The sequence below is a fragment of the Gnatocerus cornutus genome, unplaced genomic scaffold (assembly GCF_029298725.1).
Source record: "Gnatocerus cornutus isolate USDA-ARS CGAHR unplaced genomic scaffold, icGnaCorn1.1 ctg00000025.1, whole genome shotgun sequence".
In the NCBI taxonomy this organism is placed as follows: domain Eukaryota; kingdom Metazoa; phylum Arthropoda; class Insecta; order Coleoptera; family Tenebrionidae; genus Gnatocerus; species Gnatocerus cornutus.
The window spans coordinates 4,208,669-4,222,156 of record NW_028275376.1 but is presented as its reverse complement, the minus strand read 5'-3'; the positions used below and the strand labels follow the sequence as shown (position 1 = coordinate 4,222,156).

The window sequence follows — 13,488 nt, the reverse complement described above, 5'->3', positions numbered from 1 at the left end:
AATTAAGAAATGTGGGACTAGGTAAAGAGCATAAACAATAACGAAAGAGGTATCGAAAGAATCACAAATTAAAGAGATTTTCTGACGATACTTCAATCAGAATCTATACAAAGAGAGGAAAAATAGTAAAAAAATATTATTAGTGTTAGTAGACAAACAACGAAAAATTAGAAATAAAAGACAAGAGACAAATAATAAAAAAATACCTCGCAAATACAAATATAGAAAAATACGAAAAATACCAATTGTCAAGAGCAAGAACAAACAGTAAGATAAAACAAGAAAAAGTATGGAAACAATTTAAGAAAAAAATAGCAAAAACAACCTTCAGAACGATAAACACTGTCTCTTCCGTTTTTGCATCTTTAGCACGGTTATTTTAGCGACTGACATCAACATGTGATTATATCGAATGACAAAAACTAAATTAGTTGACAATGTTTCTTATATAAAAGGTCAGCCTGCTGGACCTGTTTTTAATATGAACCGCCATTCTACGTTTTTCTTTCAGAGAATTCTTATTTCTATCGCATTTTCTCATCTATCTTAGATATCATTTAAAATCCATTTTTGATTAGCTGAAACCAAAAATTCGCAGTTTTTATTAAGTTGTTTTATTTGGTACTAAAATGTCGGGTTGGCCGAGCGGTCTAAGGCGCCAGATTCAAGTTCTGGTTCTCGAAAGAGAGCGTAGGTTCGAACCCTACACCTGACAGTTTTTTGCAATATTATTGTTATCTGATAAGATAAACAACAAAGCAAGAAAATATGTCAATCTCAAAATATTTCTCTAATCGATTCAATCTGCACTGGAAGAATTTTCACACTCTGGTGAGCAAGGTGTTATTGAACATTGATTAATGCTTTTATACTCAATTACGCAGAATTTCTTGAAATTCAGATTTGTGTCGCCCCGTGTTGGCAACTAGAGGCTTTTCTAAAAGATTGCTGTTCACCAAACAATAAATTTTATTAGTAGGACCAGGACTTTCTTGAATAATGATCACTTCCTTAAGAAGGTCCTGTATTTCTATAAAATCTACAAAATTAAAAGAAAACCCTCACACCATCTCCCTCAACTTTCTTTTCAAAATTTTTCCACTTGAAGTCTTAGGAATCTCGTCTAAGAACCTAACACCACCATGCCGATGTTTGTGGACAGACAAGTTTTCTGCAAAGCAAGATTTTATAAATAATCCGAAATTTAATGCTCAGTGCAATTACCACAAACGTATTGAATCAATTCCTCTTCTGTGACATCCTTGCCGGGCTGTTTAGCAACAAAAGCCATAGGTAATTCTCCGGCGAATTCATCGGGTTTCCCGACAACCCCCACATCTTTCACTGCTTCGTGTTGAATCAAAAGAGCCTCCAACTCGCTCGGAGACACCTAGAAAAAAGACCTGGAAGTCCTTGTACTTGATGATTTTCTTCAAGCGATCAATGATGTAGAAGTATCCTTCGTTGTCATAGTACCCCAAATCCCCAGTCTTCACAAAACCCTCCTCATCGAACAGACTGGTTGTCTTAACTTGGTTCCCCAAATAACCCTTCATAACTCCATCACCTTTAATACACAACTCCCCAACTTCTCTCGATGGTAAGATTTTACCACTGTCATCACACACTTTAATAAAATGGTTTGTGCTGACTTTCCCCGTGGATCCGGGTCTTCTTATGTTTTTTGGAGTGATGGTACCACCCCTAGTGAGCTCAGTCAATCCGTAAATCTGACGGACACTCTTAACTTTCAACTTCTTTTCACTCATCTCCTCCAGTTCCTTGGTGAAGGGTGCAGCTCCAACTACCACATCGTTGATTGAAGATAGATCGTATTTTTGCACCATTGGATGTTTGATCAAAAACAGAAGAATCGGTGGTACTACAAATAATTTCGTGACTTTCTGATCTTGAAGAGTTTGTAGGAAAATCTCGGGAGCAAACTGCTCCAAAATAGACAGTCTTCCTTCATACAGAAGAGTTGCTAAAGCAACACCGTTGCCAAAAATGTGGAAAAATGGCAAGAATCCGATTATAGATTCAGTTTTGTTAATATCTAGACAAGTCTCCTCATGCGCCTAAAGCATGGTAATGCGAAAGTTGGCATGAGTGAGTTGGACGCATTTTGGTAACCCTGTTGTTCCTGAAGAAGTTAAAATGAAAGCGACGCTTTCATCGGGGTTTAACTCAACAGGGGTGAAATGGACATCGTCACAGATGTTGGCAACGAAATCATCAATATTGTCGTAGTTTATAATGTGAGGAGGAAAAAACAATTCGTCTTTGAGAGGAAGAAGATTTTTTAGCGTTTTTGACGAGCAGAAGATCACCACTGGCCGACAGATCGATAAAAAGTGTTTTAGTTCACCTGTAAAAGCAAAAATACGACAATTTTTTCGCATTCTCATAAGTTGTTGATTGTAGATATTATCAAGGCCTATTTAATTTATCTAATAATATTTGTTGGGAAATGGTGTTATTTTAAACACCAAGCACTAATTACCAATCAAAACGAATCAATATAGTTTTTGCTTGTTATGAACACACCGATGATTTACTTTTTATTTAATGTAAATGTTGCAACTATAAATAAACTCCATTAATAACTAGTATAATGACTGGATTGATTACAGTTCCTCGAATGTAAATTAGCTATTACTGTGACAGACAAAAAAGATTTTTTTAATATTTTTTTTGAAATTCCTTAGGCGTTTATACACAACGTATTGAAGAATTCTTCCGTCATTTTTTGAACATCCTGTTTATAAAACAAGTACCATATGAGCAAAAAAACTTTAGATAAAGGATGGCTGTCTACAAATTTTTGTTTTGGAAACGTATGTCGGCTTTTGTTGTCATACCCAATCATATGTGCTTGAATGTTTGATGTCTTCGGTCCTTTGAATTTCTTGTTCTGCCAGAACCATTGCTACGATGCACGCCCCCGATTTCTTCAAATAACTGCACACCAATCCATACCATAATAAAATAATCACCATCCAAAGATGCCATGCCGAGAACTGTCAAATTTTGACGGCTTAGTTTAGACAATCAAAGACAAATTCATTTGTTTTTCATGGCCTCCTATTATCTAAAATTTTGTTGCTCATACGGTACTAATTTTCATTGAATCAAATTTCCATCACTTTTGTAAATTAGTTCTTGTAGTTTAACAAAAAATTGTGATTTTTTTAAGATCCATCGTTTAATCAAAAAGAGCTCTGCATATAACGATCAAATAAACATATAACACATTAACGATTTTTGTCCAAATTTTGAGAAAAATCAAATAATTTCTCCACATTGCGTTTGTTTCTGTCATTTCGGTTAACTGTAAACAAACAAGACGATCCATGCGACTTAAGGCGAGTGCCAAGACTCGTCGCTGGTCAGAATTCGAGCTGAGCTGTCACATCGGGAAGGTTGTCAAGCGGTACCTCTGTTTACAACACCTCTTACTATGCTATCGTAAAGTGATTGTAAAATGATAAATGCTTATTTTGCCTCTGTCTGGTAGAAATACTTCTTCATGGGTAAAATAATATGAATCAAAAAATTTTATTTTAAAATTGTAAGTACATTAGTGCGTTGTTCAAAAAGTAATTTAACTAGTCAAATAATAAATAGATTAAAGTATTATTTAATATTAGAATGCCAAACAGAAATTTTCTAAAAAAAACTAAACTTATCTGTTTTATGTTTAATTTTATTTGTTTTCAAATAGATACGTATTTGGTATGAAGGTATACTCAAAAGATACATAATACATAGTATAATAATGTGTATAGTATGTACATGTCAATAAGTATTTATAAGAAAAGTGGTATTTACATAATAGGTACTTATTTACAATATTGACAATTAACTAATACATAGGTAATACAAACTCAATGACGGCGGATCGGAATAGACAATCTTTGTTTCCTAGAGTCAATTAATTCCAGCAACATGTGATCAAAATAAAACTTAATCAATTTTGGTTCCATTCTTTTTCCAAAAAGTTGTGTCTTCATAAATATATTCATATTTCATATCACTTTCTTGTCCAAACCAAACATCCAAAATACACATTTTTTTTCGTGTTATTCTTAACTGCCCTTGGATTTGGTAATACCAATTATGATTTGAATTTACAATGTATGTTCCATTTTTTTCTAGTTACCAGAAGTCAACCTTTTTATTCTCCCAAAAAAAATTTATATTGTTCTCAAAGGAACAAGATTTAGTGGGTTTTTCAGTAAAAGTTGAACCGGCCGGCGGCAAAATGAAAGAAATTGTCATCACCTAGTAAAACTCCGGTCAGTTTCTTAGATAAACCCTAATCCAATATTACAAACATCAGGTAAATTGCATCCGGTCAGGTTGCTCCATAGAGTCATACCATTCAAAACAATTTTGTTTCGTTCAACATTTTTTATTCATTGATGAACTTTTAAATTCTGGTGAAATAAGAAAAAAATAAACATAAATAATAAAATAAGTAATAAGAAAAATAATAATAAATTACCATTTTATTAAATTTCATTTTCTAAATTTTACGTCCAACACCGTGAAATAGTCGAGAAATTAATTCGTGTGTCATTGAAAGACTTTAGTTGAAAACATGACTATAAAGTAAATGAATTTTCATACTACATAGTTGTTTCTATAATTTCATACATCAAGCATTATGAAACTTCGTTGTGCTTGTACTTATTAGCACTTTTAATAACGCTCTTCTAATTGTAACCATTTTATTATCCTCTGTGCGAAACAAGCAGGTAAAAATTTTAGAAGAAATCCCTTGATTTACAACTTCTAAAGCTGGTCAAGAAACCGCAAATGAGGGTACGCTTATAAATCAACCTAGTCGTAAATTATCTGCAAAGTTCAGAGCTTCGATTGAAAATTTTTTAGTTTATCTCACTCATAACTAGACCAATTTTAATGATATCGATTTAAATTTAGCGGGAAAGTGATTTTGAAAGTATTCTTTACTAATTCTAAGTTTAAAAATTCACAAAAATCGGACATAAACTTCTATTCGTAAAACTACCCCTAAATTATCGAATTTTCAAGTCCTTTAACTTTTAAATTAAATGTTTTTTCCAATGTTTGATACTTAGTTTTAGAAGAAAATGTAAATACAAGCAGTTGAGAATAAGAACGAAACTGATACATCCAAAAATAAGCGAAATATTTAGACGATACTTTACATGGGATTCTCCATAAGAAAAATGTCTTGGCACTCGCCTTAAGGTTGTTTAGAAGAAAATCACGAATAATGAGAAAAAATTGAAATTAAGGGCATACATAGTGAACTAATTGAGCTATGTCTCTGTAAAATTTCAAGTCAATTGGGAGCTTATTAAAGGAGTAAAAAAATCGTAAAGTTGCGTAATTTGAACCGCTTCACTACAGTGTAAATGGAGAGAGTTACGGCCAGTTTCATAATCTAATTTAAAAGCTCCTTTAGCTTAAAGGGACTTTTAACTCAAAAATTTTGTTTCATAATCTTAAACGTTACTTTAAATCCTCCTTTAACTTAAAGGGCCGACATCGATCATTTAACTTCTAAAAGGCGCCTTTAAACCAATTCTAACCTCAAAAAATAGTCGCATTTTCATGTACCTAGAAGTTTGTGTATTATTTTCTCAGTTGTTCTGATCTACTAGTTGTTTGCTAAGTAGACATTAAATTACATTTTAAATATGCTGTCATCGACTTCGGAAAGTTCATCATGAGAAGATGAAGTGTTTTTATTCGTAAGACGACCAAAGTTACACAAAAAAAGGAGAAATGCGGTGGAGGAATATGATGATTTAGATTTTTTCGAACGGTTTCGGTTAACAAAACCTACATTCTTCAATTTGTTAGCACAAATTGAACATCTAATATCGCCTAGAACCAACCGGTAACTACATACTCTTTCAATCTATTTATTATTTATAATTGAATTATTTTTAGTGGGGGCAGCATATCTGCAATGATGCAGCTGTTATTAACACTTCGTTTTTTTGCTACTGGCAGTTTTTTAATTGCAATGACGGACTTTATGGGGGTATCTAAAGCATCAGCCAGCCGTATAGTGACAAAAGTTTTTGAAGCACTTGCATCCTTACGAGCCCAATACATAAAAATGTATATCAATATGCAAGAAATGCAAGCAATGGCATTGAACTTTTATAAAATTGCACGATTTCCCCGTGCAATTGATTGCACGTTAATTAAAATACAGTCACCTGGAGGAGAAGATCCTGAAGTATTTTGAAGCAGAAAAAATTTCTTTGCATTAAATGTTCAAACTGTGGCAGATGCCAATTTAAAAATTAGGAACATTGTTGCGCGTTGGCCGGGATCAACACATGATCAAACAATTTTTAACAACTGTTCATTAAAAAGACAATTTGAGGCAAAAGTATATATTGGTTGGCGATAGTGGTTACACATTAAAAAACTATTTAATGACAAAGCTCCATGAAGTAAATACTCCGGCTGAAAGTCTCTACAATGAAAGTATCATTAGGATGAGAAATGTTGTCGAGCGCCAATATGGGGTTTGGAAAAGACGTTTTCCTATACTGTCAATGGGAATAAGAATGTCTGTGGAAAAAGCTATGGATATTATAACAGCAACTGCAGTTCTTCACAATATTGCCATTGATATGAATGAAGAAATACCAGAAGAATGGTTAAATGATAATGAAATAATAGGGGGGGAGGACGATCTACCTCAAGCGGAAAGAGATGGTGTCAGTGGACGACAAGCTCGTCAATTACTAATTAATCAGCATTTTGCAAATTTGTGAATTAATTAATATTTTATTTACAAGTTTACAAATTAATTATTGAGTTTATTTTTTGACTGTTCCAATTGTTGACGTAATAACATAATCTTTAATTCATGTTCTTCTTTTTCTCTCTCAGCCCATTCTTTTCTATCTTCCAATTCGAACTTTAGCAGCGCCGTCTTTACTTTATAATATTCCTCCTTCGCAGTGATAACAGGATTAAGCACGGTAGGTCGTAATTTTTTTGACACAGGTTCTTTTAATTTGTTGGGGGTATAACTGCTCCACTAAAACAATAAGTTTATAAATTTGGTGTCTACTGTTATGAAATACTCACATTGTTTGTTCTTTTTGTACTTGCAGAACTTGCTGGTTTCGGTTCTTCGGAACCCATCTCAAATTCTAAAATTTCTTGATCCTTAAATGTCGTAAAATATAAAATTTTAAATAAATGCATAATTAGTATACTCTTACTGCATCCAGCACGACGCTGCTACTAGGATCTAGGTTTGGTTCCACAATTTTTTCATTGACTTGACGACCGCTTTTTTTTTGTAGTGGCAACATGTTTATCTCCTATAAAAAGTACATAGAACAATAGTAATCATATTTCAAAACAATAATGTTTAATAGAAATGCTTACTTGGTCTGCATCACAATCAAAACTATTTTGTAAACCAAACACAGTTTTTGCACTTATGATATTTAAAACTGATTCTGTCACGGGATCACTATTTTCTGCTTGCGACGGTCCTCCGCCCGTTTTTTTATAAAACGTTTTGTTTTGGGCAGCGCTTTTCCTGGCCTTGGTTTTTAAGTTTTCATATTTGGCTTTTAATTGATCCAAAGTTCGCATAGTATTTGTTTTGGAGTTAAAATTTAACTCAATGCTGCTCCAAGCTTCATACTACAAACAAAAATTATAAAATTTGAACTTGTAAAATTATTATTTACCTTTTCTTGAATTGTCACTTTATTGGACATTTTACATTCCACTATCGCCTTCAATTTATCCACTTCTTCTAACAATATTAATTCTTCCTCTTTGGAAAAATTGGTGGAACGTTTTCGCAGAGGAGTGGAAAAAGCACACGAATTCATCTTTCAGTCAATTGAAAATGTTGTTGTTTAGTTGAACGTTTCGTCTATACTGACTGACCGTCTATAAAACTATTCCAAAATACCTAAAAATCCCTCGCATTTTCACTCCAGATGTTGACCATTCGGCCTAAAATCTTTCATCCTTCCATAAAATGTCCCAACATTTTAAACTAGTTTACCATAAATTTATTATTCCAAAACTATATGCTCAAACACGTACGTACCTACCACAAATTTATTCACTTATTCTTGACACTTACCTTCGAACACAATTTTTGAAATTCCCGGCTGATTACACGAATATTAACACAAAACTCCCTATTTTAGTATAGTTTAGAATGTGATTTCCCCTAAACGCGCTTTTAGTTAAAAATTCATCTGTCACCGTTTATGAAACAGGGGTTCGCTTTAAAGGAGCAGTTAGCGTAAAGGTGCCTTTTGTTAAAGGCGCTTTTAAGGTCCGATTATGAAACTGGCCCTTAGTTGTCCTCGCAATCAACTCGCGATAGATCTTTTCGTTACATTAAACTTTTTTTGAAAAATAAGCCGCACATTCCTTGAAGTATTCCGCATCGATCAATACCAAGATCATCATCATTTGGGGATTTCTGAGCAAAATATTTGAACGTAAAGATAAAAATTATGTGATAATTAACATTGGAGCTATGCATTCGAGTGAATACAAACACCTTAGATAAAGAAGCAAACACGGCAATGCCCAATGTATAACCATAGGGAAGTCTCCCCCACTCTCGTCTATCCCCTCCTTACTTCTAAACAACCTTAACAAACCAAAAAATATCACTAGGAGGTTCAACCCAATACTCAATTTTTCCTACAGTCCCAAAACTTGGACACATGCTGGACTTTAAACCTCACGTTCAAAATAAACACATTCTCAGAGAAATCCGCTTATTTCGATGCAACACGACGATTTCTCGCTGATTTTCGATGTTTTCTGGCTTGAATTCGCCAAGAATAGTTCGAAATCTATAAAACCATTACTTCTAATCAAGATTTAACAGCTGAATTGCAAGAAAACAGCAAAAATCTGCACGAAATCATCAAGATTCTTAGAGAAATCCGCTTATATTGATGCAAAACGACGATTTCTCGCTGATTTTCGATGTTTTCTGGCTTGAATTCGCAAAGAAGAGCACGAAATCTACAAAATCATCACTTTTTATCCAAAGAAAATTTATTGGATCAATTCTTGGTGTTGTTGACAAATTATCAAAATTACAATTTATTTCCTAAACACCAAATTTGACAAAAAATGCTGACGCGCGTTTCGATAGCAATGCTAACATCATCAGAGCGATGATTAAACTGATAAAAAAACTGATAAAGTTTAATCATCGCTCTGATGATGATAGCATTGCTATCGAAACGCGCGTCAGCATTTTTTGTCAAATTTGGTGTTTGGGGAATAAATTGTAATTTTGATAATCACTTTTTATCAAGATTTAACGGCTGAATTGCAAAAAAACAGCAGAATTCTGCACGAAATCATCAAAATTCTTAGAGACACCTGCATACTTCGATGCAAAACGACGATTTCTCGCTGATTTTTGCCGTTTTCTGGCTTGAATTCACAAAGAAGAGGTCGAAATCTACAAAATCACCAATTTTTATCAAGATTCAACGGCTGAATTGCAAGAAAACAGCAGAAATCTGCACGAAATCATCAAATTTTTTAGACAAATCCGCATATTTCGATGCAAAACGACAATTTCTCGCTGATTTCCGCCGTTTTCTGGCTTGAATTCGCAAAGAAGAACTCAAAATCTACAAAACCACAAATTTTTATCAAGATTCAACGGCTGAATTACAAGAAAACAGCAGAAATCTGACGAAATCGTCAAAATTTTTAGAGAAATCCGCATATTTCCATGCAAAACGACGATTTCTCGCTGATTTTCGCCGTTTTCTGGCTTGAATTCGCAAAGAAAAGCTCGAAATCTACAAAACCACCAATTTTTATTAAGATCCAACGGCTGAATTATAAGAAACTAGCAGAAATCTGCACGTAATCATCAAATTTTAAAAAAAATTTTGCATATTTTAAAGCAAAACGACGATTTCTTGCTGATTTTCGATGTTTTCTGGCTCGAATTCGCAAAGAAGATCTCAAAATCTACAAAACCACAAATTTTTATCAAGAGTCAACGGCTGAATTACAAGAAAATTGCAGAAATCTGACGAAATCGTCAAAATTCTTAGAGAAATCCGCATATTTCCATGTAAAACGTCGATTTCTCGCTGATTTTTGCTGTTTTCTAGCTTAAATTCGCAAAGAAGAACTCAAAATCTACTAAACAACAAATTTTTATCAAGATTCAACAGCTTGTAATCGCACGATTTGAATTTAAAAGTACCGCCGCCGTGGGGCGGAAGTGACATCGCCACCCGCCCGCCTAGCGGAAGATACGGAACGGGGGGGCATTTTGAGCGCGTCTTAAAACGTTGCTGTATCTTATTTTCTATATTTTCCGACAAACTGTAACGTGTCGTACGATGCCGCGATTCAAAAATTCTTGTTCTTTTTTTTGTCGTTTAAGAAATGAAGAAAGAAGAAGAGGGCCCAAGTCGTCATATGTATGTCTTGTCTGTTTCAGCCGATACCACGCGGGACTTTGATTTAGGTGATTTATCGTAATGATCCTCGGTCGATATTAGAGTGTGATTGCTAAAACCGTCTTTTGCTTCCCGCGAGAGTGAGAATGTGGAGGGAATGAGTGTCATTGGTCGTTCGGTTTTCAGCGGCAAATTCAAACGCTTTATCTTTTCGGGTGTCCGTATTCTGACTAGAGGCCTTTGAGGTACTCCCAAAGTGGAGTGTTGCGGGTGCTAGTCGGCCGGGTTCGCCCGGAAACGCCGTCGCCCGTAAACCCAGTCCCGGGTGTATTTTATTATCCGAAAATTCCAAAGATGTGATGATGATCTAATGTGCTATGGTGGACGAAAACTGAGAAGAAGAGGCAGGCAAACCGCAATACGACAATCAACTTGCAATTCAATTCAAATTTCTCGCAAATCCAAAACAAATCGTACAGACACGTTACTACGCTTTTCATAATTGTAATTTTCTTGTTCAAATCATTGTAATCTTTGTAATAGTTTTTGAAAAGATCAAGGATTATGGGTAGCTTAGTAGTTGACTGTGAAGGCTAGGTTTTTATCCCACTGGGTTTTTAGTCCAGCCAGTCTTGTAATGAGTGGTGGTGTTCATGTAAATGTTGTTTTTTGCTTTTTTTCATGACTGTAAACGAGTTTCGTACGTTTTGACTAAACACACTTACTACGGGTCTAACGGTCGTTGCATGACTAGTTTTTCATTTTCCATTCTAAGTCACTAACTACACTACACTACACTAATACAGCTCTCCAACCCATTTGTTGTTTTATTTCACTCTTCCGTTTGTGTCGCTTTTGCCCGTTACACTAAAGAACCGAGGTCCGTTTTCTAAATTTTCTTTAGTAATTTTGTTTTTCTCAAACACAACGTAGGTCCTAACCGTTTTTGACGATCACAGCCAAATTTTAGATTTTAAATTTCGCGGTCATTTAGCGCCATTTTTAAATATGTTTTGTGTGCATGTTAATGTCTTTTTGGTGGGCCTTTTGGGTTATTACAAGCTGAATTACAAGAAAACAGCAGAAATCTGACGAAATCATCAAAATTCTTAGAGAAATCCTCTTATTTCGATGCAAAACGACGATTTCTCGCTGATTTTCGCCGTTTTCTGGCTTGAATTCGCAAAGAAGAGCTCGAAATCTACAAAACCACCAATTTTTATCAAAATTTAACGCTTGAATTATAAGAAACTAGCAGAAATCTGCACGAAATCATCAAAATTTTTAGAAAAATCCGCATATTTAGATCTTAAAGATCTACTTACTAGTTAATTTCTCAAATTACTGTAAAATAATAAAATGTTATCATTTCCAATTAAAACTGGTGTTTACTTTGATTCGTTTCTTAAAACTTCGGTGATTGATTTAATTCATAGAAAACAGGTGTACGAAAAGTCGCCTTGATGAAAAGTAACTGATACTGATACTTTAATTAATATGGATTAAAAGCAACTATGCTATTATGAATTATTTGTAACATCACTATTATGAAGTACATATAAGCATTAGATACATCTTAATGTTCATGTTTTCATAAATAACTTAAATGAGTCCGTAAAATAGCTATTTTGAATGCATGAAATAATTTACTATAATTAATTAATGAAGCTACATCAAACATACCCGCAGTATAAAAATGATTCAGTTGAATCACCACAACACCGATATAAAAGATAGCAACAACAATCGCCAAACATTTCCAACGATTTTGACAAACTATGGTAATAACGTCTCCTTTTTTTCTGAAGTTTCTTCGTCAGTTTCACTGACAATCGCAGGAAATCTCCATAAGTTATCTCTTCGCTTGTGTCAACCTACAAGCGATTTTGTTAATGCTGAAAGCAGAAGATGCAAGAGAGCCACTAACAATAGCAATCCTATCAGAAGCCCATTTTTTTAATTCGGTATAAAATATTACACCAAGCGACGTTCTAGAGAGGCGTTCAGAGTCATTAGGACCTTCTAAAATCGTTGCAGATATGTTGGGATGGTAACAGTTGTTGTTCAACTGAGTGTTTTCTTCTTATAATGAAAACAAGAAAATAAAAATGTTTAACTTGTTCTGAAAGGTTGTTAAGAAAAAAATTGTGTTAAAAGCATTAAAAACTTGTAATAACAATAATTATTTCTAGTATAAGTGGGTTATTTTAGATATTACAGATAAATACAGATATTACAGTAGAACCTCGAGTATATATGCATCACAAATCCAAAACCTACTACTTATTTAAAAAATTTAAAAATAATTTTTTCAAGATTCGATCACCGAAAAAGTTTTGTTACTAACTTTAATTTCGCTAAAATCGCTCAATTATTAACCGCTCTTATTAACAAATTTGTTTGTTAAATAACTATAGTTCTTTCCATTTTATAAAATTGTTTTTAGTATTTTCTTGTAAGAAAAAAGGCGCTTTTTTTGGTAAATTGTTTTTGTTTATTTATTGTAGAGTCTATATTAGATTGAATCATTAATTACACTGACCGACAAAAAAGTTAAAACATTTCGTAATTCTACAAAAAAGTTTTTTGTGTTAGTTAAAATCATTTCAAATTTCTATTTAATTGAGACTGAGAATTTGAAGCTAGTCTAAATTATATTCGATGATCGTAACTGATTCCAGATTACAGTTGTCAGAGATCATAGTAACAATGAAAAGATACAAAAAACACGTAAGTTAAAAATAAAACACTTTTAATTCACTTTTTTTTAATTTTCGTTTGTGCTTGTTTTCGGAAAATAAAAATTTTGTTGTTATTTTAGCATACCAAATTAAAAAAATTTTAGAATTTTTCTATTCTATAATTTTTTCGATATAAGGTAAGTTGGCGCATTTTTTTTAACAAAAATTTAATAAAAATTGACCAAAAGTCATATCGTTGTAATAAATTGTTAACAATTTTCACATAAATATCGGTAGCAGAGTAACAAAAAATCTTCAGTTAACCGTTTTCGAGACAAATAAACAAGAAAAAAATTGTT

General features: G+C 33.4%; 1 protein-coding gene, 1 non-coding gene and 1 pseudogene across 2 annotated transcripts; 1 reads left to right on the top strand and 2 right to left on the bottom strand.

Moving 5' to 3' along the window:
- Positions 1–631: 631 nt before the first annotated feature.
- TRNAL-CAA (transfer RNA leucine (anticodon CAA)) lies at positions 632–715 on the top strand. The gene has a single exon. It is a non-coding gene; the product is annotated as a tRNA-Leu (tRNA).
- Positions 716–1,061: 346 nt separating this feature from the next.
- Positions 1,062–13,053, bottom strand: LOC148166095 (luciferin 4-monooxygenase-like; annotated as a pseudogene).
- Positions 6,821–7,907, bottom strand: LOC148166096 (uncharacterized). Its single transcript, XM_088049432.1, has 5 exons — positions 7,725–7,907; positions 7,414–7,677; positions 7,239–7,346; positions 7,108–7,188; positions 6,821–7,057 (listed from the first exon to the last, which is right to left on the bottom strand). Exons 1-5 carry the CDS (start codon positions 7,869–7,871, stop codon positions 6,821–6,823), a joined length of 837 nt encoding a protein of 278 aa, XP_087905558.1. The 5' UTR covers positions 7,872–7,907.
- Positions 13,054–13,488: the final 435 nt, after the last annotated feature.